This window comes from Dendropsophus ebraccatus, chromosome 2, assembly GCF_027789765.1.
Source record: "Dendropsophus ebraccatus isolate aDenEbr1 chromosome 2, aDenEbr1.pat, whole genome shotgun sequence".
NCBI lineage: Eukaryota > Metazoa > Chordata > Amphibia > Anura > Hylidae > Dendropsophus > Dendropsophus ebraccatus.
Window position 1 is genome coordinate 135,414,937 of NC_091455.1, and position 25,479 is coordinate 135,440,415.

General features: G+C 44.9%; 1 protein-coding gene across 1 annotated transcript in view; it reads left to right on the plus strand.

Annotated features, from left to right (window-relative positions):
- LARS2 (leucyl-tRNA synthetase 2, mitochondrial) overlaps nt 1-25,479 on the plus strand; it is a 196,504-nt gene that overhangs the window by 17,084 nt on the left and 153,941 nt on the right. The window contains exon 4 of the mRNA XM_069960317.1: nt 17,828-17,919. Within this exon, the coding sequence (XP_069816418.1) occupies nt 17,828-17,919 (92 nt within the window). The remainder of the gene's footprint in view (nt 1-17,827; nt 17,920-25,479) is intronic.

Here is a 25,479-nt window from a genome sequence, read left to right on the forward strand (position 1 = left end):
AATTTCTCAATTTTACGAGGAACAAGAGGAAAAAAGTACCCCAAAATTTGAAACGCAGGTTCTCCTGAGTACAATGGTACCCCATATGTGGGCATAAACCACTGCATGGGCACACAGGAGGGCTCAGAAGGGAAGGAGCGCCAATTAGCTTTTTCAATGCAGATTTTTCTGCAGAAGTTTCCGAGCGCCAGGTGCGTTTGCAGTGCCCCTGTAGTGCCAGCGGAGTAAAATCTCCCCATAAGTCACTCCATTTTGGAAAGTGCACCCCTCAAAGTATTCATCTTGGTGTGTGGTGACCATTTTGACCCCACAGGTATTAGAGGAAAGTATTCAAAAGTGGACAGTAAAAATGAAAAACTCAAATTTTTCCAATATTGTGTTCTTTTAGTTTGAAATTTCTCAATTTTATGAGGAACAAGAGGAAAAAAGTACCCCAAAATTTGTAACGCAGGTTCTCCTAAGTGAAAAGGTACCTCATATGTGGGCATAAACCACTGCATGGGCACACAGGAGGGCTCAGAAGGAAAGGAGCGCCAATTAGCTTTTTCAATGCAGATTTTGCTGAAGAAGTTTCCGAGCGCCAGGTGCGTTTGCAGAGCCCCTGTAGTGTCCGCAGAGTAAAATCTCCCAATAAGTCACCCCATTTTGGAAAGTGCACCCCTCAAAGAATTTATTTTGGGGTGTGGTAAGCATTTTGACCCCACAGGTATTTGAGGAAAGTATTCAAAAGTAGACAGTAAAAATGAAAAACTCGATTTTTTCCAATAATATGTTCCTTTAGTTTGAAATTTCTCAATTTCTCGAGGAACAGGAGAGAAATGTCACCCCAATATATGTAAAGCAGGTTCTCCTGAGTAGAACGATACCCCATATGTGGGCATAAACCACTGCATGGGCACACAGCCGGGCTCAGAAGGGAAGGAGTGCCAATTAGCATTTTCAGTGCAGATTTTTCTGAAGAAGTTTCTGAGCGCCAGGTGCGTTTGCAGAGCCCCTGTAGTGTCAGCAGAATAGATTCCCCCCAAAAGTCACCCCATTTTGGAAAGTGCACCCCTCAAAGAATTCATCTTGGGGTGTGGTGACCATTTTTACCCCACAGGTATTAGAGGAAAGTATTCAAAATTGGCCAGTAAAAATGAAAAACTCGAATTTTTCCAATAATATGTTGGTTTAGTTTGAAATTTCTCAATTTGACGAGGAACAGGAGAGAAAACGTACCCCAAAATCTGTAACGCAGGTTCTCCTGAGTACAACGGTACCCCATATGTGGGCATAAACCACTGTATGGGCACACAGCAGGGCTCAGAAGGGAAGGAGCGCCAATTTACAGGAGCAAAACCGCAGCTAGTAATGGTTATTAGAATAGCGCAGTTACTAAAATAAAATAAAAACAATGAGATTACAGGTAATGTGGGGTGGTTACGGGCAACCAGGGGTGGTTATGGGCAACCTGAGGTGGTTACAGGTAATCTGGGGTGGTTACGGACAACATGGGGTGGTCACGGGCAACCTGCTGTGGTTACGGCAACCTGGGGTGGTTACAAGCAACGTGGGGTGGTTACGGGCAACGAGGGGTGGTTATGGGCAACGTGTGGTGGTCACGGGCAACCTGCTGTGGTTACGGCAACGTGGGCTGGTTACAGGCAACGTGGGCTGGTTACAGGCAACGTGGGCTGGTTACGGGCAATCTGCTGTGCTTACAGACAATCTGGGATGGTTACGGGAAACGTGGGGTGGTTACGGGCAACCTGCAGTGCTTACAGACAATCTGGGGTGGATACGGGCAACGTGGGGTGGTTACGGGCAACCTGCAGTGCTTACAGACAATCTGGGGTGGTTACGGGCAACGTGGGGTGGTTACGGGCAACCTGCAGTGCTTACAGACAATCTGGGGTGGTTACGGGCAACGTGGGGTGGTTACGGGCAACCTGCAGTGCTTACTGACAATCTGGGGTGGTTACGGGCAATGTGGGGTGGTTACGGATAAACTGAAGTTCTTATAGGCAATCTGGGGTGGATACCTGTAATCTGGCAAGGGCACCGCAATCTGGAGGGGGTCATTGGCAATTTGGGGTGGTCAGAGGCGACGTGCGGTGGTCAGAGGCGACGTGCGGTGGTCAGAGGCGACGTGCGGTGGTCAGAGGCGACGTGCGGTGGTCAGAGGCGACGTGCGGTGGTCAGAGGCGACGTGCGGTGGTCAGAGGCGACGTGCGGTGGTCAGAGGCGACGTGCGGTGGTCAGAGGCATCGTGGCGTGGTCAGAGGCAACGCGCGGTGGTTACGTGCAATCTGGGGGGGTTACATGTAATCTGGCATGATTACGGGGAACCTGGGGGGGTTTTGTGCAACCTGGAAGGGTTACAGACTGGAAGGGTTACTGATAAACTGAAGTGCTTATAGGTAATCTGGGGTGGGTACATGTAATTTGGGGTGGTTACGGGCAATCGGGAGGGGGTCACTGGCAATTTGTGGTGGTTACAGGCAACGTGCGGTGGTTACGGCCAACGTGCGGTGGTTACGGCCAACATGCGGTGGTTACGGGCAACGTGCGGTGGTTACGGGTAATCTGGGGAGGGGTTAGGGGTAATTTGGGAGTAAACTGCAATTATTACTATAATAAAAAGTGTGTGTTTTATTTTTTTGTATGTTTGTCACTTTTTGTACTTTACATATTCATTTTCACTGTATTACTATGATTACTGTGATATTTTCTATCTCAGTAATCATAGTTCAGTGACAGAGACCAAATTGGTCTCTGTCACTTTAAATTTTCAGAGTTGGCTGGTTGTGAAGCGCATGCGCACTTCATAACCAGCCAGGACGTCGAGGAGGAAGGAGCTCCAGGAGCAGGTGAGTATATGGGGAAGGGGGGGGGGGGTGACTGGGGGACGGGGTGACAGGGGGGGTGGGGGGCGACTTGGGGGGTGGGGGGACATCACTTTTTATCCCCTGTCACCAATCATTCATGGTGACAGGGGATAAAAAGTGCCGGGAGCACATGGTACAAGCGATCAGCGGTATATAGTCCCCGATGCCTGCCCCATGCTTTCCGCTACCTCCGGTGGCGGAGAGCATGGGGCTTTCATTCATTTGAACTTTTCCATCGCTGTGAACAGACATTAGTCGGTTCACAGCGATGGCGGCGGCCATCTTGGAAATGATGGCCGCCGGGGGAGGGGGGTTAGTGATCGCCCTACTCGGGGGGGCTGATCTGAGGTCTGGGGGACACTTATTTCATCTCCCCCCGCCGTAGATTCACGACGGGGGGAGATGAAAGGCGGCGGCAGCACCGGTAATCTCCTTTACCGACGGCCGCCGCTATAACGTTAATAGCGGCGATCGTCGGTAAGGGGGGGGGGGGGGCGGGACGGACCCCACACACTGCCCCAACCCCTCAGCTACCTCCGGTAGCCGGGGGGATGGGGTGGGGGCCGTCCCGGCCCGTAGCCTTATTCTCTGCCATCGCCGTAAAAAGCTGATGGCAGCAGAATAAGGACCCTTAGTGACCGCCGTAAAAAGCCGTATCGGCGGTCACTAAGGGGTTAAATAAATAATAGAAAAACAGTTTAATAGAAATCTTTGTTTGTAATCACAGAGGTCAGATGTTTCCTATAATTCTTGGCCAATTTTGCACACACTGCAGCAGGGATTTTGTCCTACTTCGTAATACAGATCATCTCCAGATCTTTTAGGTTTCGGGGCTGGGCAGTATTTTCTCTGGGCAACATTGACTTTTAGCTCCCTCCAAAGATTTTCTATTAGGTTTAGGTCTGGTGGCTGGCTAGACCACTTCAGGGCCTTGAAATGCTTCTTACAGAGCTACTCCTTAGTTGCCCTGGCTGTGTGTTTCAGGTCATTGTCATACTGGAAGACCCAGCCACCATTGTCAATGCTTTTACTGAGGGAAGGAAGTTGTTGGCAAAAATCTCTCCCCATCGATCCTCCCTCCAATACATTCCTGTTGTCCTGTCCTGTTTGCACATAAGTATACCTGTAGTATGATGTTTTCACACCCATGCTTCACAGTTGGTTTTTTGTTCTTGGAGGTGTACAAATCCTCCTTCATCGTTAAAACATGGCAAGTGGAGTTGATACCAAAAAGTTCTATGTTGTTCTTATCTGACCACATGACCACCTCCCTTACTTCCTCTGGATAATCCCGATGGTCATTTGTGAATTTCTAACGGGCTTGAACATGTGCTGGCAGCAGCAGGGAGACCTTACAGGCCTGCAGGATTTTAATCCATGACAATTAGTCTTTTACTTTTGGTCATTGACCAGGTCCTCCTGTGTAATACTGGGCTGATTCCTTACCTTTTTCAGAATCATCCTTGCCCCATGGTTTTTCATGGACCCTTAGAGCAAGCAGGTTTGACAGTCCTCGTGGGTTTCTTCCATTTTCTGATACTTGTGCCAACAGTTGTGGCCTTTTCACCAGACTGCTTGCCTATAGTGCTGTAACCCATCCCAGCCTTGTGCAGGTCTACACTTGTGTCCCTGATGTCCTTAGATAGCACTTTGGTCTTGGTCATGGTGGAGAAGTTGAAATGGGATTGAGTGTTTGGACAGGTGTTTTTTTATACAGATAACAAGATCAAAGAGATGTAAATAATACAGGTAATAAATGCAAAGTAAAGGAACTTCATAAATAAAAACAGATCTGTGAGAGCCAGAATTCTTACTGGTTAATAGGCGCGTGAGCCGTCCCATAGACAGCTTGTATGACACGGAGGCTGGCGGGATTCTGCTGCGGAATTCCGCCAGTTTTACTGTGTGAACTGGCCCTAAGTCTGATATGTCTTCCTCCCTTACGATTTAAAAGTTATTTACTCCTTTCCTGGTAATACATTTATATATTTTTCTGCAATTATTCATTTTTGCATTTCCATTCCTTTGTTACATTTTTAAAAATGCTTCAGTTTAATTGTAAGTGAAAATGGGGTGAAATAAAAAATATAGAAATAGGGAATAAACAGTATTCTTTCATACCAAATTTAATCCAAAACCCAAAAAGCAAGAATATACATAAACTACCAAAAAGATGCAAAATGTGTGCAACTGTAGTCTCTAGTCTCAATTTTTTTTGTTGTCCTTGAGCCAGGGAATGTGTAAGGGAAAAACTGCTATTTTGTCTCCTATATACTATACACATACTCCAGGCAAAGGAGATTCTGCTCCGTTGACTTTCTATAGCACACCCCGGAAGCAACAGCAGAATGGAAGACATTATAAAACAGTAGTGAGCAGGCTAAGCTGTGAAATAAAGCACAACTTGTTTATGTGTTTATAATCCTCACAACAATCTAAAGCACATTTTCTGTATATCTGTCTTTTTCCTCTTTACAGACACTTCTAATGTATAGGCTTTGGTGGGCAACATATAACCTGATCTGTCTTGAGATTGAGTTACTGAATACAAGACAGAATTTAATGGGTATAACTTGCCTTGGTAGGCGTCTCTTCTTTGAGCATACAGATAAACTATTTCCAATGAAATATAACAGGTTATGAGTTGCAACCTGCATAGCTCAAGTGTATGCCTTGCCACATCAGGCAGCCATGTTTTAAATCCAATGAGCCATGTTCAAATGCAGAAAAGCACAGGACATCCTCCTGTTTTTTTTCATATGTTTTAAAAAGTACTGCTGAAGATGATAGAACTATGAAGAATAATCAATGAGGTTTGCTTTTGATTTCCAATATTTTATCTTTCCATTCTTGAATTTCAATCATATTTGATGGGGATTAAGAAGCTCAAAGACTTTACCGGGGCCCTTAAGCTGCTTTGGTGAAGTGGGATTTAACAGAATAGAAATAGCTTTATTTTGTTATTCTTCCTGAGAGCCAGAAAAAAATTAAGAAATTGCTTCATTACATAATCTTTTCTGCCATGGTCAGCTAGGTAAGGGATTTGCACTTTTGTTGCAGAGCTAACAAGCCAATAATTAACAGTCTACATATGGTCTCTGGTAATTGCCTTTAAACAGATTTCTAGAACACACAGGATTAAACTATTGCTGCTTTTTTTCCAGCATAACTCTGTACAGTCCCAGTAAGCAAAATTTTACATACAGTGAATCAAAACATTTTGTTAAACTGGATTTTGTGTGATTCTTGAAATTGCCATCAGTTGCATTAAACACTGGGTAAAGGGACTTTTTTTTTTGAATGGGTGCCTCTCTGTGATCTGTACCTAGTTCTGAATACCTACTTAAAATACTTATTGCATTCTTACTTTAATGGGGCTGAGCTGCATTGCCATATACAGCCTGTGGTCAGCAGTGCTATAGGTGCAGAAAAAGCAGATCCTTTTATCTAATCCCATGCAACCATTTTAACATTATATTGAAGTTAAAATAATGGACTTAACTAGTAGATTAAGTAGTAGACTAGTGATTTACAGTGGATAGCCACTTACCATTTACAGTTAAACCTTTCCAGAATATGTTTTTAAAGGGGAACTCCGGATAAGAAAAAATTGTTTTCTATTAAAAGTTATATAGATGTGTCTATACAATGTATTGCTGTATCTGTACGGTTCTGCCACACTGGTAGCTGATAGAAATCCAGGAAGTGAAAAAAATGGCCTCTGTGCCAATCCACATTGTCTCCTGCTCCTGCTGCTATCCCCCCCCCCAGGAGACAAATCTTCCATGCCTCTGTCTCACATTGTGTGTGTTTGCTGATGATGCTGACAGGGGGCAGGGCGTGATATCACAGGAGGCGGGGCTGGATAACCCAATCCCCTGACTGATTCACCATCTCTGACCGAACAGAAGCAGCTGCTGCACTAACTTTACTGATTCTAATGGGTGGGGGCTGTGATGATCACATGAGGGAAAGCATTGCATTCTAGGAAATGTCAAACCAGGAAGAACAGAAACACAAAACAGAGCAAACATCCCCCTCCCCCAAACAAATGGATTTTTGGTAGTTTCAAAACTGGGATAGACAGGTAAGTAATGCATTATGCTTCTGCAGAAGTTACATTTTTTTTTTTACCTCTACCTGGAGTTCCCCTTTAAGGAGATCACCCAACATCTAGATCAGATTTTGATGTGACAAATGTTCAATTTCCCTTTTGTCTGCCTATATAGGCCTCTTGGATACATAGATGATTGTCAGCAGATTAAAAAAAACACCCGGTTCATCTAGTCTTTCCTTGAGAGAAGATTTATTTTCTTCTAAAATTTTTATGTATTTAAAAGCGAATGTACCACTAGGTACATTGCTTGGTGTTTTTTACTTGAATAGACCGGTGCTGGTGCAGAGATGTTGATGCCGCAGTCCTTTTTGTTGTACCGCCGCCCAGTTCCCGAGCACGGCACATGTTTATTCCCGAGCACCAGCCGGGCATGAAGCACTGGGGGCAGGCCCGCTGGCCCACGGTGTGGCGAGCTTCCCTCTTCTCTGTGGCGCGGCTCCATTAGAATCAAGGGGATATCGTCACACTGGGAGCCGGTGGGCCCACCCCCAGTGCTTCATGCCCGGCCAGTGTTCTGTGATAGGCCGGCGCCGTGTGCATGAACCAGGCGGCGTAAAAAAAGTCTGTTAATGTAAAAAACACTAAGTGATGTACTTAGTGGTACGTTTGCTTTAACCACTTTAAGACCAAGCCTATTTGCGCCTTAATGACCAGGCTAAATTTTCAAGAACTGACTGTCTCACCTTATGCGCTTATAGCTCAGTGATGCTTTAACGTATGCTAGCGATTCTGAGATTGTTTTTTCATGACATATGGTACTTTATGTTAGTGGCGAAATTTGGTCACTTAATTGTGTGTGTTTGTGAAAAAACATCAAAATATCATGGAAAATGTTGAAATATTTGCACTTTACTAATTTTGAAATTCTTTGCTTCTAAAAACAGAAAGTCATAGCACATAAATTAGTTACTAGGTCACATTATCAATATGTCTTCTTTATTCTGGCTTCATTTCGTAAACATATTTTACTTTTTTAGGGTGTTACGGGGCTTAGAAATGTATCAGCAAATTATCAAATTTTCATGGAATTTCCAAAACTGATTTTTTTAGGGACCAGTTCTTTTTTTTAATGGATTAAGGAGGCGTGTATACTGGAAACCCCCATAAGTGACCCTATTTCGGAAACTTCCCACCTTAAAAAATTAATCTAGGGGTATAATGAGCATTTTGACCCTACAGGGGCTTGAGAAAAGTATTCACCATTAGGCCATAAAAAATGGAAAATAGAAATTTTCCAATACCATATTTGTTTACATTAAATTATCTAATTTTCACAAGCAACATGAGAGAAAACGCACCCCAAAATCTGTAACGCAGGTTCTCCTGAGTACAATGGTACCTTATGTGGGTATAAACCACTGTATGGGCACACAGCAGGACTCAGAAGGAAAGGAGCGGCAATTAGCATTTTCACTTCAGATTTTGCTGAAGAAGTTTCTGAGCGCCAGGTGTGTTTGCAGTGCCCCTGTAGTGTCAGCAGAATAGAACCCCCCAAAAGTCATCCCATTTTGGAAAGCACACCCCTCAAAGAATACATCTTGGGGTGTGGTAAGCAATTTGACCGCACAGGTATGAGAGGAAAGTATTCAAAATTAGACAGTAAGAATGAAAAAAATCGAATTTTTCCAATAATATGTTTGTTTAGTTTAAAATTTCTCAATTTCACTAGGAACAGAGGAGAAGATGCACCCGAAAATCTGTAACACAGGTTCTCCTGAGTAGAATGGTACCTTATATGTGGGTATAAACCACTGTATGGGCACACAGCCGGGCTCAGAAGGGAAGGAGCGTCAGTTAGCATTTTCAGTGCAGATTTTGCTGAAGAAGTTTCTGAGTGCCAGGAGTGTTTGCAGTGTCCCTATAGTGTCAACAGAATAGAACCCCCCAAAAGTCACCCCATTTTGGAAAGTGCACCCCTCAAAGAATACATCTTATGGTGTGGTGAGCAATTTAACCCCACAGCAGGGGCGTAGATAGGGGTTTAGTCTAGGGGGGGCGAGCAAGTCTGAGTGGGCCCCCAACCGATTAAGTTACCCATAGGGAACCTCAGCAGACGACACTGCTTTCCAAATAATGAAAGGAATATTCGACTACATTACTCATAGAGAATAGGAATTGAGAGCAGTGTTAAAGGCTTTCTACTTTTCACATATATGGCCATGTAAAATTTAAAGGGGTTATGCAACATTAGAGAACCATAATTGCTTTGTTCCAGAAACAGCACCACCCCTGTCCTCAGTTTGTGTGTGGTATTGCAACTCACTTCCAATGACGAGAACGGGGCCAAATTGTAATACCACACATGTTAATTCTTTGGGCACACAGCGGAATCTGCTGGAGCATATAATAGAGCCTATGGAGCCGGTGTGGGAGTGAAGCAGGAGTGCAAGGGGATGAGTGGCAGATGCCACACATGATTTTCTGACAGAATTACTCTGTGTGCATATACGGTCTAGTCGATAAGGGGTGTAGTAGTGGAGGTCTAGTGGATAAGGGGTGTAGTAGTACAGGTATAGAAGAGGGGGACTGGGGAGACACTGAGGGGGACACTGCGCTTGGGGGGACACTGAGGGGGACTGGGGAGACACTGAGGGGGACTGGGGAGACATTGAGGGGGACTAAGGTGACTGGGGAGAGACTGAGGGGGACTGGGGAGAGACTGAGGGAGACTGAGGTGACGGGTGGCACTGAGGGGGACTGGGGTGACGCTGAGGGGGGCTAAGGAGACTGGGGTGACGCTGAGGGGGACTGGGGAGACACTGAGGGGGACTAAGGGGCCTGGGGTGGCACTGAGGGGGACTGGGGTGATGCTGAGGGGGACTGGGGAGACACTGAGGGGGACTAAGGGGACTAGGGAGACACTAAGGAGGGGGCTAAGGGGACTGGGGTGACACTGAGGGGGACTGGGGGGCAGCTGGGGGTAAATGGAGCAGGAGGGCACATACACCTCCTTCTCCTCTCTCCTCCGCACACACGTTCTCCTCCCGGCCAGGCATGCAGCTCCCCGGTCTCTGGAGGCGGCTGCAGGTACTACAGAAGAAGGTGATCACGTCGCTGAGGGTCCTGAAGCTGTACAGCGGGATTGAGGGTCTGCACTAACCCCCGATCCCGCTGTACAGCTCCATGACCCGCAGCGACGTGATCACCTTCTCCAGAGACGGGGGAGCTCCATGTCTAGCTGGGAGGCGAGCAGGACCCTCAGCAGAAGGAGCGGGGGCAGGTCAGCAGCGGCGCTGTCAAGCGGCTGGAGGCCTCCGACACCGCACCTCTGCAGCCTGCTCACCCAACATCTAGCCTCCGCTCACCTCTCTCCAGCTTGTGTCGCGCCAGACACCGCCCCTATACGGCTTGCCCGCCGGCCCGACACCACAACCCCCCTTCCCCCCGGCTTGGCTTCTCAGGACTGCCCACGAGTCAACGCGCAGCCCGAAATAATTTTTCGCCCAGCCCTAGTGGGCACCCAGCCTTGGTGGGCCCGGGAGCGGTGCCCCCCCTGCCCCTACCCAAATTTCGCTACAGCCCCACAGGTATTAGAGGAAAGTATTCTAAATTAGACAGTAAGAATGAAAAAATTTAATTTTTTCAATAATATGTATGTTTAGTTACAAATTTCTCAATTTCATGGGGAACAAGAGAGAAAAAGCACCCCAAGATTTGTAACGCAGGTTCTCCTGAGTACAACGGTACTCCATATGTGGGCATAAACCACTGTATGGGCACACAGCAGGGCTCAGAAGGGAAGCAGTGTCATTTTGCTGGAGCAAAACCGCAGCTAGTATCGGTAATTAGAATAGCAAAACTGCTAAAAAACAATGTAAAATTGAGATTACAGGTAATCTGGAGGTGTTTGCAGGCAATCTGGGGTGGTGACGGGCAATCTGGGGTGGTTACTTGCTATCTGGGGTAGTGATGGGCAATTTGGGGTGGTGATGGGCAGTCTGTGGCAATCTGGGGTGGTTACGGCCAGTCTGTGGCAATTTGGGGGTGATCACAGATAATCTGGGGTGGTTACAGGTAATCTGGGGTGGATAGAGGTAATCTGAGGTGGTTACAGATAATACGGGGTGGATACCGGTAATCCGGGGTGGTTACAGGTAATCTGGGGCCCTTGACTTTTGACCAATGATTTATGGTGACGGGATAAAAAGTATCTGCAGCATTTGGAACAAGCGATCAGCGGTATATAGTATATACCGCTGATTGCTTGTATCAGGACCACACCGGGTGTGAAGAGAATGGGACTTTGATCATGTTTAGGAATCCATCACTGTGAACAGTCTGTTCACAGTAATGGCAACTATCTTCCTAACAAAAACCCACAAAAACTGTTGCCACATTGCAAGATCCATAGTGTTCTTATCTTTTGCGTGACAGAGCTGGTTTTGGGCTAATTTTTTGGTGGGAAGATCTGTAGTTTTTATTGATACCAAGTTTTACCTATATATGACTTTTTGATCTCTTTTATGATGTATTTTCCAAAGCAGATTGATGAAATACAGCTATTCTGTTGCTGTTTTTTTTTTTTTTTAATTTACGGCGTGTTTTGTGCGATATATTTAATGATTTAGTTTTATAGATTGGGTTTTTACGGACGTGACAATACCAAACATGCATAAGTTTTGTTTTTGATCTATTTTATGTAACGGTTTATAGTGTTTAGGGAATATAATGCATTTTTATTATTAAGGGGTGGGGCTGTTTTGTGTTTTGGTGCACTTTTTTTTTTTTACTTTTACACTAGCGTACATTACTGTATACTAGTGTAATACTTTAAAGTGATCTGTGATCACTGATACACTACACTGCACTACTACGGTAGTGCAGTGTATTGTATTATGCATCATGCTGACAGGCAATCTGCATAGCCATGCCTGTCAGCATGATAGCATGCCCATGGATAGCATGCCCATGGTTATCCTGGGGGCCTTCATGAGGCACCTGGGATTACCATGGAGACCATCGAGGGACCGGACGGCGCTGCAGGACCTCCGATCACGTAAGTATACCATGATAGTCATGATTTGACTGCGGCATTTAATGGGTTAAGCTACCCGGAGCGGGGGATCCTCCGCTCCAGGTAGTTTCAGGGGGAGATCAGCTGTCACACTGACAGCTAATCCCCCGCTCTGCCGCCGCAAGGGGGCGGCAGAGCATTCGGAAACGTACGTCGGTAAAAGGCATAAATATCGGAATAAAGCCCATTAGTGACCACCGTGAAAATACGTATTGGCGGTCACTAAGAGGTTCATGTAATATTTGTATTGCCAGCGTCATTACGCACGCGGCGATTTTTTAAATATGTGTTATTTTTGTTTTCATTGTTGTATTGGGGATTATATGTAAATTTTATTTTATTATAAATATATTTTGTGTGTGAGTGTTGTTTTTTTTTTACAGTTTGTGTTTTAGTCCCACCATGGGGACTTTACTGTAAAATAGCCTGATTACAGGCATATTGCATTGCAGTGCTCATCAGCACTGCAACGCATTATGCCTGCAAAAGGCAAAGCTGATCAGACTCAGCCTTAGGCTGGGTTCACACTACGTATATTTCAGTCAGTATTGTGGTCCTCATATTGCAACCAAAACCAGGAGTGGATTAAAAACACAGAAAGGATCTGTTCACACAATCGCCATTTAATGGCAAATATTTGCTGCTATTTTAAAACAACGTCTGTTGTATTGAAATAATGGCAGTTATTTACTGTTATATGGCGGCCATCCACTCAATTTCACCATTGTGTGAACAGATCCTTTCTGTGTTTTTAATCCACTCCTGGTTTTGGTTGCAATATGAGGACCACAATACTGACTGAAATATACGTAGTGTGAACCCAGCCTCATAGTGCGTTTACACAGACAGATTTATCTGAAAGATCTTTGAAGCCCAAACTAGGAACAGACTATAAACAGGGATCAGGTCATAAAGGAAAGACTTGGATCTATCCTTTTTACAAATCCATTCCTGGCTTTGGCTTCCAAAATCTGTCAGATAAATCTGTCTGTAAACGCATCCTTAGGCTGAGCCTGATCAGCCACCGTAGTTGTGACACCAGGAGGCTTCTGGGAAGTCTCCTGACGTAACAGCTCCATAGGGACTGTGCGATCTCACCGCACAGCCCCGATGGAGGAGGAAGGGAGGATTCTCCCTTCTTGCTGCACTATAGGTGCTGCGATCTGTGCGATTAACTGCCAAGATCTGCGCTTGACCCGGATCTCGGCAGTTGTGGCGGGTGCCCGGCTATCACTGACAGCCGGGCCCCGCCGGGGATGACATGAGTGCAGCTCCTGCACCCCTGTAATCTCTGGGGATGCAGATTTGGACGTGCCGGCAGGTCCTTTTGTGGGAAGGGGTTAAAGGGGTAGTGCGGTGCTAAAAAATTATTCACAGAATAACACACATTACAAAGTTATACAACTTTGTAATGTATGTTATGTCATCAGCCGCTCATCCGCGATTGGCTGAGCAGGGGGACGGCGGCAGCGATTCGTCCGTCCGTCCGAAGATGACGTTTGGCACAAGATGGAGGACATGCGCGACACGGATCAGGTAATGTATAATGCACCAACACTTCCGGGTACACGGGCGGGGGTGGTGGGACACTGGAAGGGGGCGATTCACAGACATAACATACATTACAAAGTTGTATAACTTTGTAATGTGTGTTATTCTGTGAATAATTTCTTAGCGCCGCACTACCCCTTTAATACTATCATATTTGCTATAATAAATTTCAACTTATAAAGGGGATGTGAAATCATAAAATGACCTCCTGTTTAAAGCGTAACTGTCATTTCAGGTTAATTTTTTTTAAAACATAAAATTTCAACAGTTCAAGCGATTTTAAGAAACTCTGTAATAGGTTTTATAAACCAAAAGGGTTTCCTTCTGTACTGAAAAAGCAATCTCCCAGCCTCCCCCCTCACTTCAGAAGAAGCAGGATTTCTGTGTCCATTATGTGGCTATGGAAAGGGGAGGGGCTGTTAGGAGTGACTGAGCACGGAGCAGTCCTGCAAAGCACAACACCCTGCAATCTTCTCTCAGTAAGTTCACAGATAAGAACTGACCTTTCTGACCCCAGAATCCTGCGGTTTAGGTGCCTAGACAGTCTACAAACAGCTGACCTTCATGTCACCTCTTCCTTCTCCCTCAGCCCCTCCCCCCTCAATAAGGATAGAATAGAGAGAGCAGAGCCCGTCTTCACTGGCTTCTCTGTAATGAAGACGCGTTTGCCTGATAATGCACAGATAAGAAGTCAGGGGGGGAGGCTGGGAGATTGCTTTTTGAGTACAGAAGGAGGCTTTTTTGGCTGATGAAAGCTATTACAGAGTTTCTTAAAATTGCTTATACTACTGATTTCTGCAATACAAAAAAATATGACAGTTACGCTTTAACCCTTAGACGATCCAGGGCGTATAGTTACGCCATGGAATTCTGTCCCCAGACGACCTAGGACGTAACTGTACGCCCTGGGTGTTTCTCCCGCTATGAAGCGTGCTCAAGAGCGGAGCGCACTTCATAGCAGGTGGGGGCCGGCTGCAATCAGCAGCCGGGACCTCACCGGTAATGACACGCTGCAGCGATCGCGCTGCCGCGTGTCATTAACTCCTTAAACGCCGCGTGTGACTGCGGGGGTCCCGATCGATAAAACGGACTGCCGGAGGTCTCTTACCTGCCTCCGTGCGGTCCGATCGGCGATCTGCTGCACTAAGCCTGCACAGGCAGGCTCAATGAGCAGGTCGCCGATAACACTGATCAATGCTATGCCTATGGCATAGCAATGATCAGTGTAAAAATCCTGGACGTACTGGATGTAAAAGTCCCCCAAAGGTACTTCAAATGTGTAAAAAAAAAAAAGTTAAAAACACTAACACACTACCCCAAAACCCCTCCCCCAATAAAAGTCTAAATCACCCCCCTTTCCCATTATATAAATAAAACATATAAAAATAAATAAATAGATAAACATATAATATACCGTAGCGTGCGTAATTGTCCGATCTATTAAAATATAACAAGCGTCATTGCGAACTGTAAACGGCGTACACGAAAAGAGGGAAAAAAGTGCGCGGATTACCGATTTTATGTTACATTATATATAAAAAAAATTAATAAAAAGTGATCAAAACGTCCGATCTTCACAAATATGGTATTAATAAAAACTAGACATCATGGCGGAAAAAATTACACCCCATACAGCCCCGTAGGTGAAAAAATAAAACCGTTATAAGCGTCACAATAGTCCCTTTTTATTTATAATTAATTGCCAAAAAAAAGGATTTCATTTAAAAAAAATATATAACATTAGAGAATCTGTGTAAACCTGCATGTGGTTGTGTTCTGGCTGACCTATAGAATAATTGTATCATGTCGCTGTTACCATATAGTGCATTACGTAGACACAGGAACCCCCCAAACGTTACCATATTGCATTCTTTTTTATGATTTCACCTATTTATATCTTCATAAATAATATATTTGGAATTCCATCATACATGTTATGGTAAAATGAATGACGCCATTACACAGTACAACTATTCCTGTAACAAATAAGCCCTTACATGGCCTTGTAGATAAAAAACTGAAAGTGCTAGAGCTCTTAGAAGGGGAGGAGGGAAAAACGGAAACACTAAGATCAAAATTTGCGCGGTCCACTGGGTCATTTTGGGCCAAATAAAGTTATGTTATGTTATACCTATTTTTTTTTATTTTGTGTTCTAATTTTCTATTTTACTGTCTATATTTGACAATAAACCTGAAATCTTGAAGTCTTTATTGTGGCTGCTATGACTAATAAAGGGCTCTTGCTTCCTGTTCTGGAAAAAGATAGATAGATAGAAAAGATCCAAAGCACACCTATAATCCAGTAAACTGTGTCTATAAAACATTTAGGAAGTAAATAAACTCAATCTGAATGCAAAATTTGGTCCCAGTGTCCATCTAGAACAGTCATATCAAACTCTGGCCTGTGGGCCAAATCTGGCCCTCAGTGCCATTATTTTTGGCCCGCTGAGCTTTTCCATTGCTGTATTAAATCTGGCCCGCCTGACGTTGCAGCAGATTATAACATGGGTGGTCCGGACAGCTGCTCTGAGTGGATACTATATAAGAGACTATTTGGAGGGCTGGCTACTATATAAGACACTATTGGGGAGGGCTGGCTTCTACATAAGACACTATTGGTAAGGGCTGGCTTCTACATAAGAGACTATTGGGGAGAGCTGGCTAATTTATAAAACTATGGGGGAGGACTGGCTACTATATAAGAGACTATTTTAGGGACTGCCTACTATATAAGAGACTATTTGGAGGGCTGGCCACCAGGGCTGTGGAGTCTGAGTCGGAACTAGTTTTGGTTGGAGTCAGAAAAAAATGTACTGACTCTGACTCAGCTTTAAAAAAAATCTTAGAACAATTTTTTAAATTGAGTTTTGATCTGAATATATATTATGAGCAACATTCTAATAGGACACTGGCCCTGTTAGATAAGGGTGGTCAAGGAAAAGTTGTCGGTCACTATTTGGCAGCTTGTTTCTGAGCTGGAAGAGTCCATTGTGTGGGGGGAGATCTGTGCTGTTCTCTCCCTGGATGCTGGATGATTGTATATGAGCAGCAGTGTAATATGAAGATATCCTGTGTAATATAGAGAAGGAGAAGACATAAGTAGTGTAGCAGTAACCTCTGTCCTCAAGTGTTCTATGGCTGCAGCAGGCTGTGTGTGTATGTGCTATGGCTGCAGCTGTGTGTGTGTGCGTGCGTGTGTGCATGTATGCTATGGCTGCAGCTGTGTGTGTTCTATGGCTACAGCAGGCTGTGTGAGTGTGTGCTATGGCTGCAGCAGGCAGGTAAGTGTGGGTTGGGGCCCCAGACAATCTGTAGATCGTCTGGGAGCCCATAGCCAAGGTCTGCTGCCGCCGCTCCTATTGCAGGCTCTCCATGTCATTTGCCTTTCAACATGCTAAAAGACATTGTTCATGTCGGCTGATTGTTGCCTTTTATTACTCAAAGCGATTATAATAATAATAATTATTCATCAGTGCTTCACCTATCTGTATGTTTTTTTGGGTGTGGGAGGAAACCCACGCAAACACAGAGAGAACATACAAACTCTTTGCAGACCTCGGACCCAGGACCTCAGGGCTGCAAGGCTACAGTGCTAACCACTGGGCCACCGTGCCCGTAATGGTCGATAATGGCCCAAATACGGCCAATAATCGCTTCAGCCTTTAGACTGATTCTGATCATGGCCCAAAGCCAAAATAGGTGGATCGCATAGCAGTCCACACCTATTGTTTTGTTAGAAAGTGATTAAAGATTTGCAGATCCTACAGTATGCAAACAAACAGAAAATTTATTATAGACAGGCATCAGCATTTTAGTGCTATTTAAAAGAACTTGATTGGGTTGAATACAAGTATAGGATCTGTTCTGTGAGCTCTACCTGAAAAACCACTTCCTATGTTTTTAAAAGAACACAGATTGCAGTTTGTGTGTTTTGTCAAATGCAAACCATTCTAAACCAATTTGTCAGTATAAACCAGTCTTTTTATATTGTCATATTTCACTAATCTAGTTATGTTAAACATATTCATTGTATCTGCAAGGAAGCTCAACTAGCATCTGGCATCCCTAAACTAGATTTGTGAGTACAGAAGATGTATTAGTTGCCCTTTTCTGATATATTGTGATTAGACTAAAGGCCCAATTACACAGTTATATCGGCTGTATTTGGCTGATTATCGCTTTGTATAATAAAAGGCAACAATCAGCCTGTTCAAAACTTGTCTGAGTGAAGCCTTACGTTACCTTGAAATAACAGCATTCTTATATATTGTCTTTCAGGTCATCAATCCAATGGGTTGGGATGCATTTGGGCTGCCAGCAGAAAATGCTGCTATTGAACGTGGTCTTAATCCTGACACTTGGACTAAAAGGTACTTACATTGTTGTGCTAGTTTGTATTTGTACACAGTCGAGTCTTCTTATATAGGCAGTGCATAGCTTATATAGGAAATAAATCCAATATCAAAATGACTGCAGCACTCCAGTAGTGTAATCTGTGCAAAGATTTATTGGCTCATAACAACAAGCAGCGACATTTCAGACCCGTCGATGGGGTCCTTTCTCAAGCACTTGCTTGAGAAAGGACCCCATCGACGGGTCTGAAACGTCGCTGCTTGTTGTTATGAGCCAATAAATTTTTGCACAGATTACACTACTGGAGTGCTGCAGTCGTTTTGATATTGGATTTATCTACTACACCGGTTGGACCGAGGTGGGACAGCTGGCACCCATACACGAGTCTTCAGAGTGCTGCGTATATTTTGTATTTTATATAGGAAATAGAGATGAGCGAACCTCGAGCATGCTCGAGTCAATCCGAACCCGAACTTTCGGCATTTGATTAGTTGTGGCTGCTGAAGTTGGATAAAGCCCTAAGGCTATGTGGAAATCATGGATATAGTCATTGGCTGTATCCTTGTTTTCCAGACAACCTTAGAGCTTTATCCAAGTTCAGCAGCCCCCGCTAATCAAATGCCGAATGTTCGGGTTCGGATTGACTGGAACCCAAACCCGGTTCGCTCATCTCTAATAGGAAATCATGTGTAGTGACCTGGCTTGGGGAATGAATGAGGTGTATGATAGGTAACCTGCACACACATCCCTTGTTAATGTAATGGATAAAAGGGCAGATTTATCACAGTTCCAAAAATGGCTGTTTATTGGCATTCAGGCCAAGGATGGTAGTATTTCTAAAACTGCAAAGTTTTTGAACTGTTCACATGCTGCTGTAGTGAAAGTGTATCATAAGTGGACAAATGGCACCACTCACCATTAATAGGAAAGGTAAACATGGGCCGGCACAGTGCACAAGGACGGACCAACTTGTTACAGTGAAGCTGTTCACCACTGAAATGAACCAGCGGGCCAAGAGATGCATAGTCACCAGACCTCTCTTAACAGCAGTATCGGAATTGGTGTCATGTCAAATGGACATTAGGATGTAAAGTGAGAAACCTCAGAGAACAAACGCCCTACAACCACAACCATTGCTGGAAGAACACAAACGGGTTGGGGTGAAGGTCTGTCGAATGTTGTAGGGTGAATTCTCTGGGCACCACTCAACCATGTGGAAGGCACTCTGAAATATGTATTAATGCATCCTTGCAAATACATTCATACAAGCTGATGGGATCTTCCAGGAAGACAATGCAACATCTTGTGAAATGTTGAACGTCTTTTTTCATCTGTGGGACCATCATGGTCATTGTGTTCACTTCCTATGGATCCTCCCATATCCCCTCTCCAGCAGCTGAAGGGTACGATATACTCAGTATTGCTCCAGATACCTACCACAACCTACCAGGACCTTACAGAGTTACTCCAAGCCATCTTGATGCTGTCCCTGCTGTACACATCGATTATACTCTGTATATTAGCTGGTGGTCATAATAATGCAACTAGACAGTATGTCGCAGCAGTGATAAAGAAATGTCCCAGTCTCAACATGATGGATACCAACATTGGTTAGTTTTTATGGCATATTCTGACCGAATTTAGATACCATTGAGTAATTTATCTGTGTGTTCAGCTGCTAAAACCAAGTGAATGATAGAAGTAACCCAAAGGAAAACTCGCTTTTAAAGAATCAAGATATATTGCATTTCCTTCAGGTCAATGTGGGTTTAGGGTTTAGCAGGCGGGAAGGGGCAGGCCGGACGACGTGGCAGTGCTCCTAATGGTGCTCCGTTAGGAGGCCAATGCCAATGAGAATGAAGGTCATTTTCTTACCTTCATCCTCAACACAGTTTTTGCTAAATCTTCACTTTAATATGTAAATTAGGTTATCTGGTGCATTGGGGGTCAGCACTACCTCCCTTGGTGCACTCATATGGCATTAACGCACCTCTCTAAAAAGGCTTAAAGAGGTTATCCAGCATTAGAAAAACATGGCCACTTTCTTCCAGATACAACACAATTCTTGTCTCCAGTTCGGGTGGGGTTTTCAATTAAGCACCATTCACTTCAATAAAACCGAGTTGCAAAACCACACCCAAACTGGAGACAAGAGTCATGCTGTCTCTGGAAGAAAGTTGCCATGTTTTAATGTTCAATATTTTTTCCATTTAATATAAAGTGTTCAACTATCATGACTGGAGATGAGTGAATTTACAGTACTAACAAAGCACTTTGTTAGCTCGGCAGTCGGCTGCACAGTGTAATAGCTCAGTAAACAAGCGCCAGTCTAGCAGATCGTCACTCGTTTACTGTTTATTATCGGGCCGTGTAATAGTATCCTTTGTGCGGGCAGGTCAGCACTAACCTGGCCCACCACTGACATCAGTGCCCGGATTGGTCAGTGGGCTGAGTTAGTGCTTACAGCCTGATCCACAGAAGAGACAGAGGACACATCATCCATGTCTCAGAAGGGAGAGGGAAAAGAGGAATGAGTTAGATGGAGTGGACTCCAACAGTTTTTTTTAGCGTTCAGAGGGGGTGAGTCACCTGGATAAGCTCACAGACGGTCCAAAGGCAATAATAACATTCTATTGCCTGTATATATAACGTGTTGTACTATTAAATGAGGCAAAAAAAGTTTTTCAATGGAATACCACTTTAATACTTAAAATTCGCTCATCTCTAATCATGACCTTGGAAATCATCTAAGCATTAAGACTAGGGTTTCACTATGTCACAGGCTTGCTTGTGAGTTACATTAAAGTGGCAGCATTACTAGAACTTGACGTTTTCCTATAAGGTTGCCGTTGGTTTCAAATAATTGCAAGAATTCTGACCATGTTAAAAAAAACTTGTCAGACGACTTTCCTCTCTTCAGGGAAAATTTGCATGTGTCACGGAGGTGAAGTGTGTATTATCCAGGATGAGATAAACATAGCTAAAAGCTGCAACACCACATACAAACTGAGGACAAGAGTAGTGCTGTTTCTAGAGGGAAGCAGCTATGTTCTATCACTGGATTACCCATTCAAGATACACACATACATTTGTCCTCTTTCAGTTACAGTATGCTTATGTAACATGCAATTTCCTCCACTGGAATGTCGATCACATCTAAACATTCTGCTTATAGAACAAAGGTAATTATGCCTTGATTGCAGCACTGTCAAAATTCCAGCCTATTTGTAGCCTCCCAGATTAGGTATTCTGATCCGGTAATTGCATTCTGATTTGTAAATTGTATTTTACTTTGTGACAGAGGTCCAGAGCCTGCAGTCCTTCATCTTTTCAGGATTAGATCAGCTCTGTCAGATCCAAAAGGAAATGTGATTAAATGCCAGCTATGATGTGATTAGTGATTTTTGCAGCCCATTTAACATATGTTTTTAAATGGTTACTTTTAACGTACATAAAAATTAGGTCAACCACCTTTTTGTGTATGCTAAAAAAAAAACACATACGTTTTGATCCTTTTTTTTTTTTTTTATAATGGAAGTCAATGAAAAACAGATCTGAGCTAATTGCACACAGTTGCGTCTGTTTTTTTTCTTCTTCCATAAAATGTATATGTTAAATAGACTAAAAAAACGCAGTGTAAGCCCAACCTAAGTATTGTCAACTTAGCCAGTTTGGCTTAAAGGGGAACTCTGAATAAGGAAAACTTGTTTTCTATTAAAAGTTATATAGATGTATCTATATAATGTATTACCATATCTGTGCGGTTCTGCCACACTGGTAGCGGATAGAAATCCAGGAAGATAAAAAAATGGCCTCTGTGCCAATCCACATTGTCTCCTGTTCCCTTTGCTCTCCCACCTTAGGAGACAAATGTTCCATGCCTCTGTCTCACATTGTGTGTGTTTACTGAGATCAGGCTGATGATACAGACAGGAGGCAGGGTGTGATGTCACAGGAGGCTTGGCTGGATCCTCCAATCCCTCTGACCGGCCAGAAGCAGGTGTTGCACTGATTCCTCTAATTGTGCAGAAGTGTGCAGAAGTGCAGAAGTGTCCATGCCTCTGTCTCACATTGTGTGTGTTTACTGAGATCAGGCTGATGATACAGACAGGAGGCAGGGTGTGATGTCACAGGAGGCTTGGCTGGATCCCCCAATCCCTCTGACCGGCCAGAAGCAGGTGTTGCACTGATTCCTCTAATTGTGCAGAAGTGTGCAGAAGTGCAGAAGTGTCTGTTTTTTTTCTTCTTCCATAAGAAGTGTGCAGAAGTGTGCAGTGAAATTAGGGCTGTGTTCACACATGTTGGAGTGTCATTGCAGTACTGCAGCATTTTCACAAAAATGGTGCAGTAACACAAGTAAATGATGCTAAACGGCAGAGAGGATCAGAGCCTTATTGTGGGGCTCAACTTCAAAGATAACAGATGCTTGATCATATGTGCATGGAAATTAAAAGAAAAAAAATACAGTGTGCTGTGTGGTGTTACAGGTAGAGAATACAGCGTGCTGTGTGGTGTTACAGGTAGAGAATACAGTGTTCTGTGTGGTGTTACAGGTAGAGAATACAGCGTGCTGTGTGATGTTACAGGTAGAGAATACAGCATGCTGTGTGTGGTGTTACAGGTAGAGAATACAGTGTGCTGTGTGGTGTTACAGGTAGAGAATACAGTATGCTGTGTGGTGTTACAGGTAGAGAATACAGCGTGCTGTGTGGTGTTACAGGTAGAGAATACAGCGTGCTGTGTGGTGTTACAGGTAGAGAATACAGTGTTCTGTGTGGTGTTACAGGTAGAGAATACAGCGTGCTGTGTGGTGTTACAAGTAGAGAATACAGTGTGCTGTGTGGTGTTACAGGTAGAGAATACAGTGTGCTGTGTGGTGTTACAGGTAGAGAATACAGCGTGCTGTGTGGTGTTATAGGTAGTAATAGCATGCTGTGTGGTGTTACAGGTAGAGAATACAGCGTGCTGTGGGGTGTTATAGGTAGAGAATACAGCGTGCTGTGTGGTGTTACAGGTAGAGAATACAGAGTGCTGTGTGGTGTTACAGGTAGAGAATACAGTGTGCTGTGTGGGTGGGACTACAATGAAATGATAAAGTAATGCAAATAATTCAGTAACAATGAAACTGCAATGTGTGAACACAGCCTAGATGTTCTGCAATAGATTTGGGCGGGGAGTGGCCAGGGTGGGGGACTGTGATGAACAGCTGAGGGTAAGCAATGCATTCTGGAACCTGTAGTACTGTGTACAACTGCTCAACCAGGAAGTGCAGAAACACAAAACAGAACAAAACCCCCCAAAACAAATGGATTTTTGGTAGTTTCAAAACTTGAATACATAGGTAAGTAATGCTATATGCTTCTGCAGAAGTTTCATTTTTTTTAACCTTTAAAGTTCCCCTTTAACCCCTAAACGACATCGGGCGTAAACTTACGCCCTCGCGCCCTGGTACTTGGCGCATCAGGGCGTAAATTTACGCCCGATGTTTCCCCGATCGCTGCGTGTTCACACACAGCGGTCGGGGAAGATGGCCTGCTATAAATCATAGCAGGCCATCTTAGCTTCACGGCACGGGGGGTGGTTAACACCCCCCGTGCTTACGATCGCCGCTATAGGCTGATCAATTCAGATCAGCCAATAGCGGCGATCGGAACCTTTCCGGGTCATCGGCGACCCGATGACCCGGAAAAAAATGGCGGTCGGTGCTGTCCGAGGACGGCACCGTCCGCCATTACTGTAAAAAGTAATGGTGATCGCCGTGCCACCGGCCCGATCGGCTGGCCGTTCACGGCGATCGGGCCGGTGGCACGGCGATCAGAGTCCCACAAAATAGTAAATACCTGCCCTGGACCCCTCAGCTAGGTAGCCGAGGGGTCCAGAGCAGGTATTTGTACATTACTCACCTGTCCCGGGCTCCTGATCGGCGTCTTCCGGGTTCGCGGCATCCTCGTCTTCGTTCGGGTCTTCGGCTTCTTCCGTGACGTCACGTTCGGCTTCTCTCGGCTATTTTCGGCTCTAGCGTCGGCTCTTTCCGTATTTTGCGCTCTGCTGCCCTCTAGCGGCTGATATGTGTAATACACTTATCAGCAGCTACAGGGATGTTCAGAATGTAGAAATTATTATTTTTTTTTTTCTATTTTCCGCACCCTATCGCCGCTGAGTGTTGATCAGCATCGCACGAAAGTGCGCTGCTAATCAGCAACTCCTCCTTTTTGGCGTAGGGTGTTTTTTTTCTATATTCTACTGCCACGGTCTGCTTATAAGTGCCGCACATAAGTGCGGCATTTATCAGCAACTCCTTTGTTGGCGTAGGTTTTTTTTTTATACTTACTGTAAAAAAACACGTAAAAAACACTACATTACGCCACACTACATTGAATAAAGTTTGACACTACACCACTACATACCCCATATACTAGTCCCCGTATAAAGATGGCCCCCAGGGTGTTTTCGGCGTCAGAGGGATACGTTATTATTACCTCCGACACCGAAACAGCCAGTGAGGATGAATGGGGGGATCCTTCTTTCCTCCATTCATCCTCATCATCCTCATCATCCAGTGACGTGTCTGGGGGTAGCGTAGCGTACGCTGCCCCCCAGACACGTCTTTTCCGCCAGTACCGTCCCAATAAGAGATGACGGTATGGCGTGAAATTCTACAAACTCTGTAAACGTACCTCAGGGTACACTTACAGATTTAGGGTACGTGCACACTGCGGAATGGCAAAGGATAACCCTTTGTGCATTCCGCAGCTGGCACCCACCGGCGGACTGATGGAGGCGCGTGTCTCCACCCGTGTCATAGACTCCATTCTATGCACGGGCGGATTCCATCGTCCATCCAAAGAATGAACACGTTGGACGGAGAGCGGAATCCGCCCGTGCATAGAATGGAGTCTATGACACGTGTGGAGACGCGCGCCTGCATCACTCCGCCGGCGGGTGCCAACTGTGGAATGCACGAAGGGTTATCTGTCGCGATTCCGCAGTGTGCATGTACCCTTAGAGTGTATGTAGGAAGGGACACCCGAATGCAGCCCCCAGATGCCCCCTCCCCCCCCCATCCTCGGAGTTAGTGGGGAGATCGTTTGGGAACTGATCTTCCCACTGCTGGATAAAGGTTACCACCTGCACGGGGATAACTTTTATACCAGCACCCCCTCTTCTGGTCCCTCGCTGCCCGAGCTGCTGTAGCATGCGGCACGATCCGAACATATCAGAAGCAGTAATAGCGCCCTAATATTTAGCAGCCATGGAGCGGACCCAGCGCTTCTGGATATGAAGGACCCCGGATCGCACCAGGACAACATTTTCCAGGTGACGTCCCCCACACTGGAAAACAGGAGACCCCAGAAGAAGTGCAGAGTGTGGCGTAACGGGGGGATCAGGAAGGACGCCATTTTTCAGTGTGTCACCTGTCCTGATCACCCCGGCCTCTGCATACTGGATCGCTTCAAGGCGCACCACACGTCACTGGGGTTCTACATTATCTAAATTCTGTCCCTTATTCCTATTTCAGGGGTCACTTTGATCCGGGGATTATTCTGATCGCCATTATGGAGTCGGGAAGGAATTTT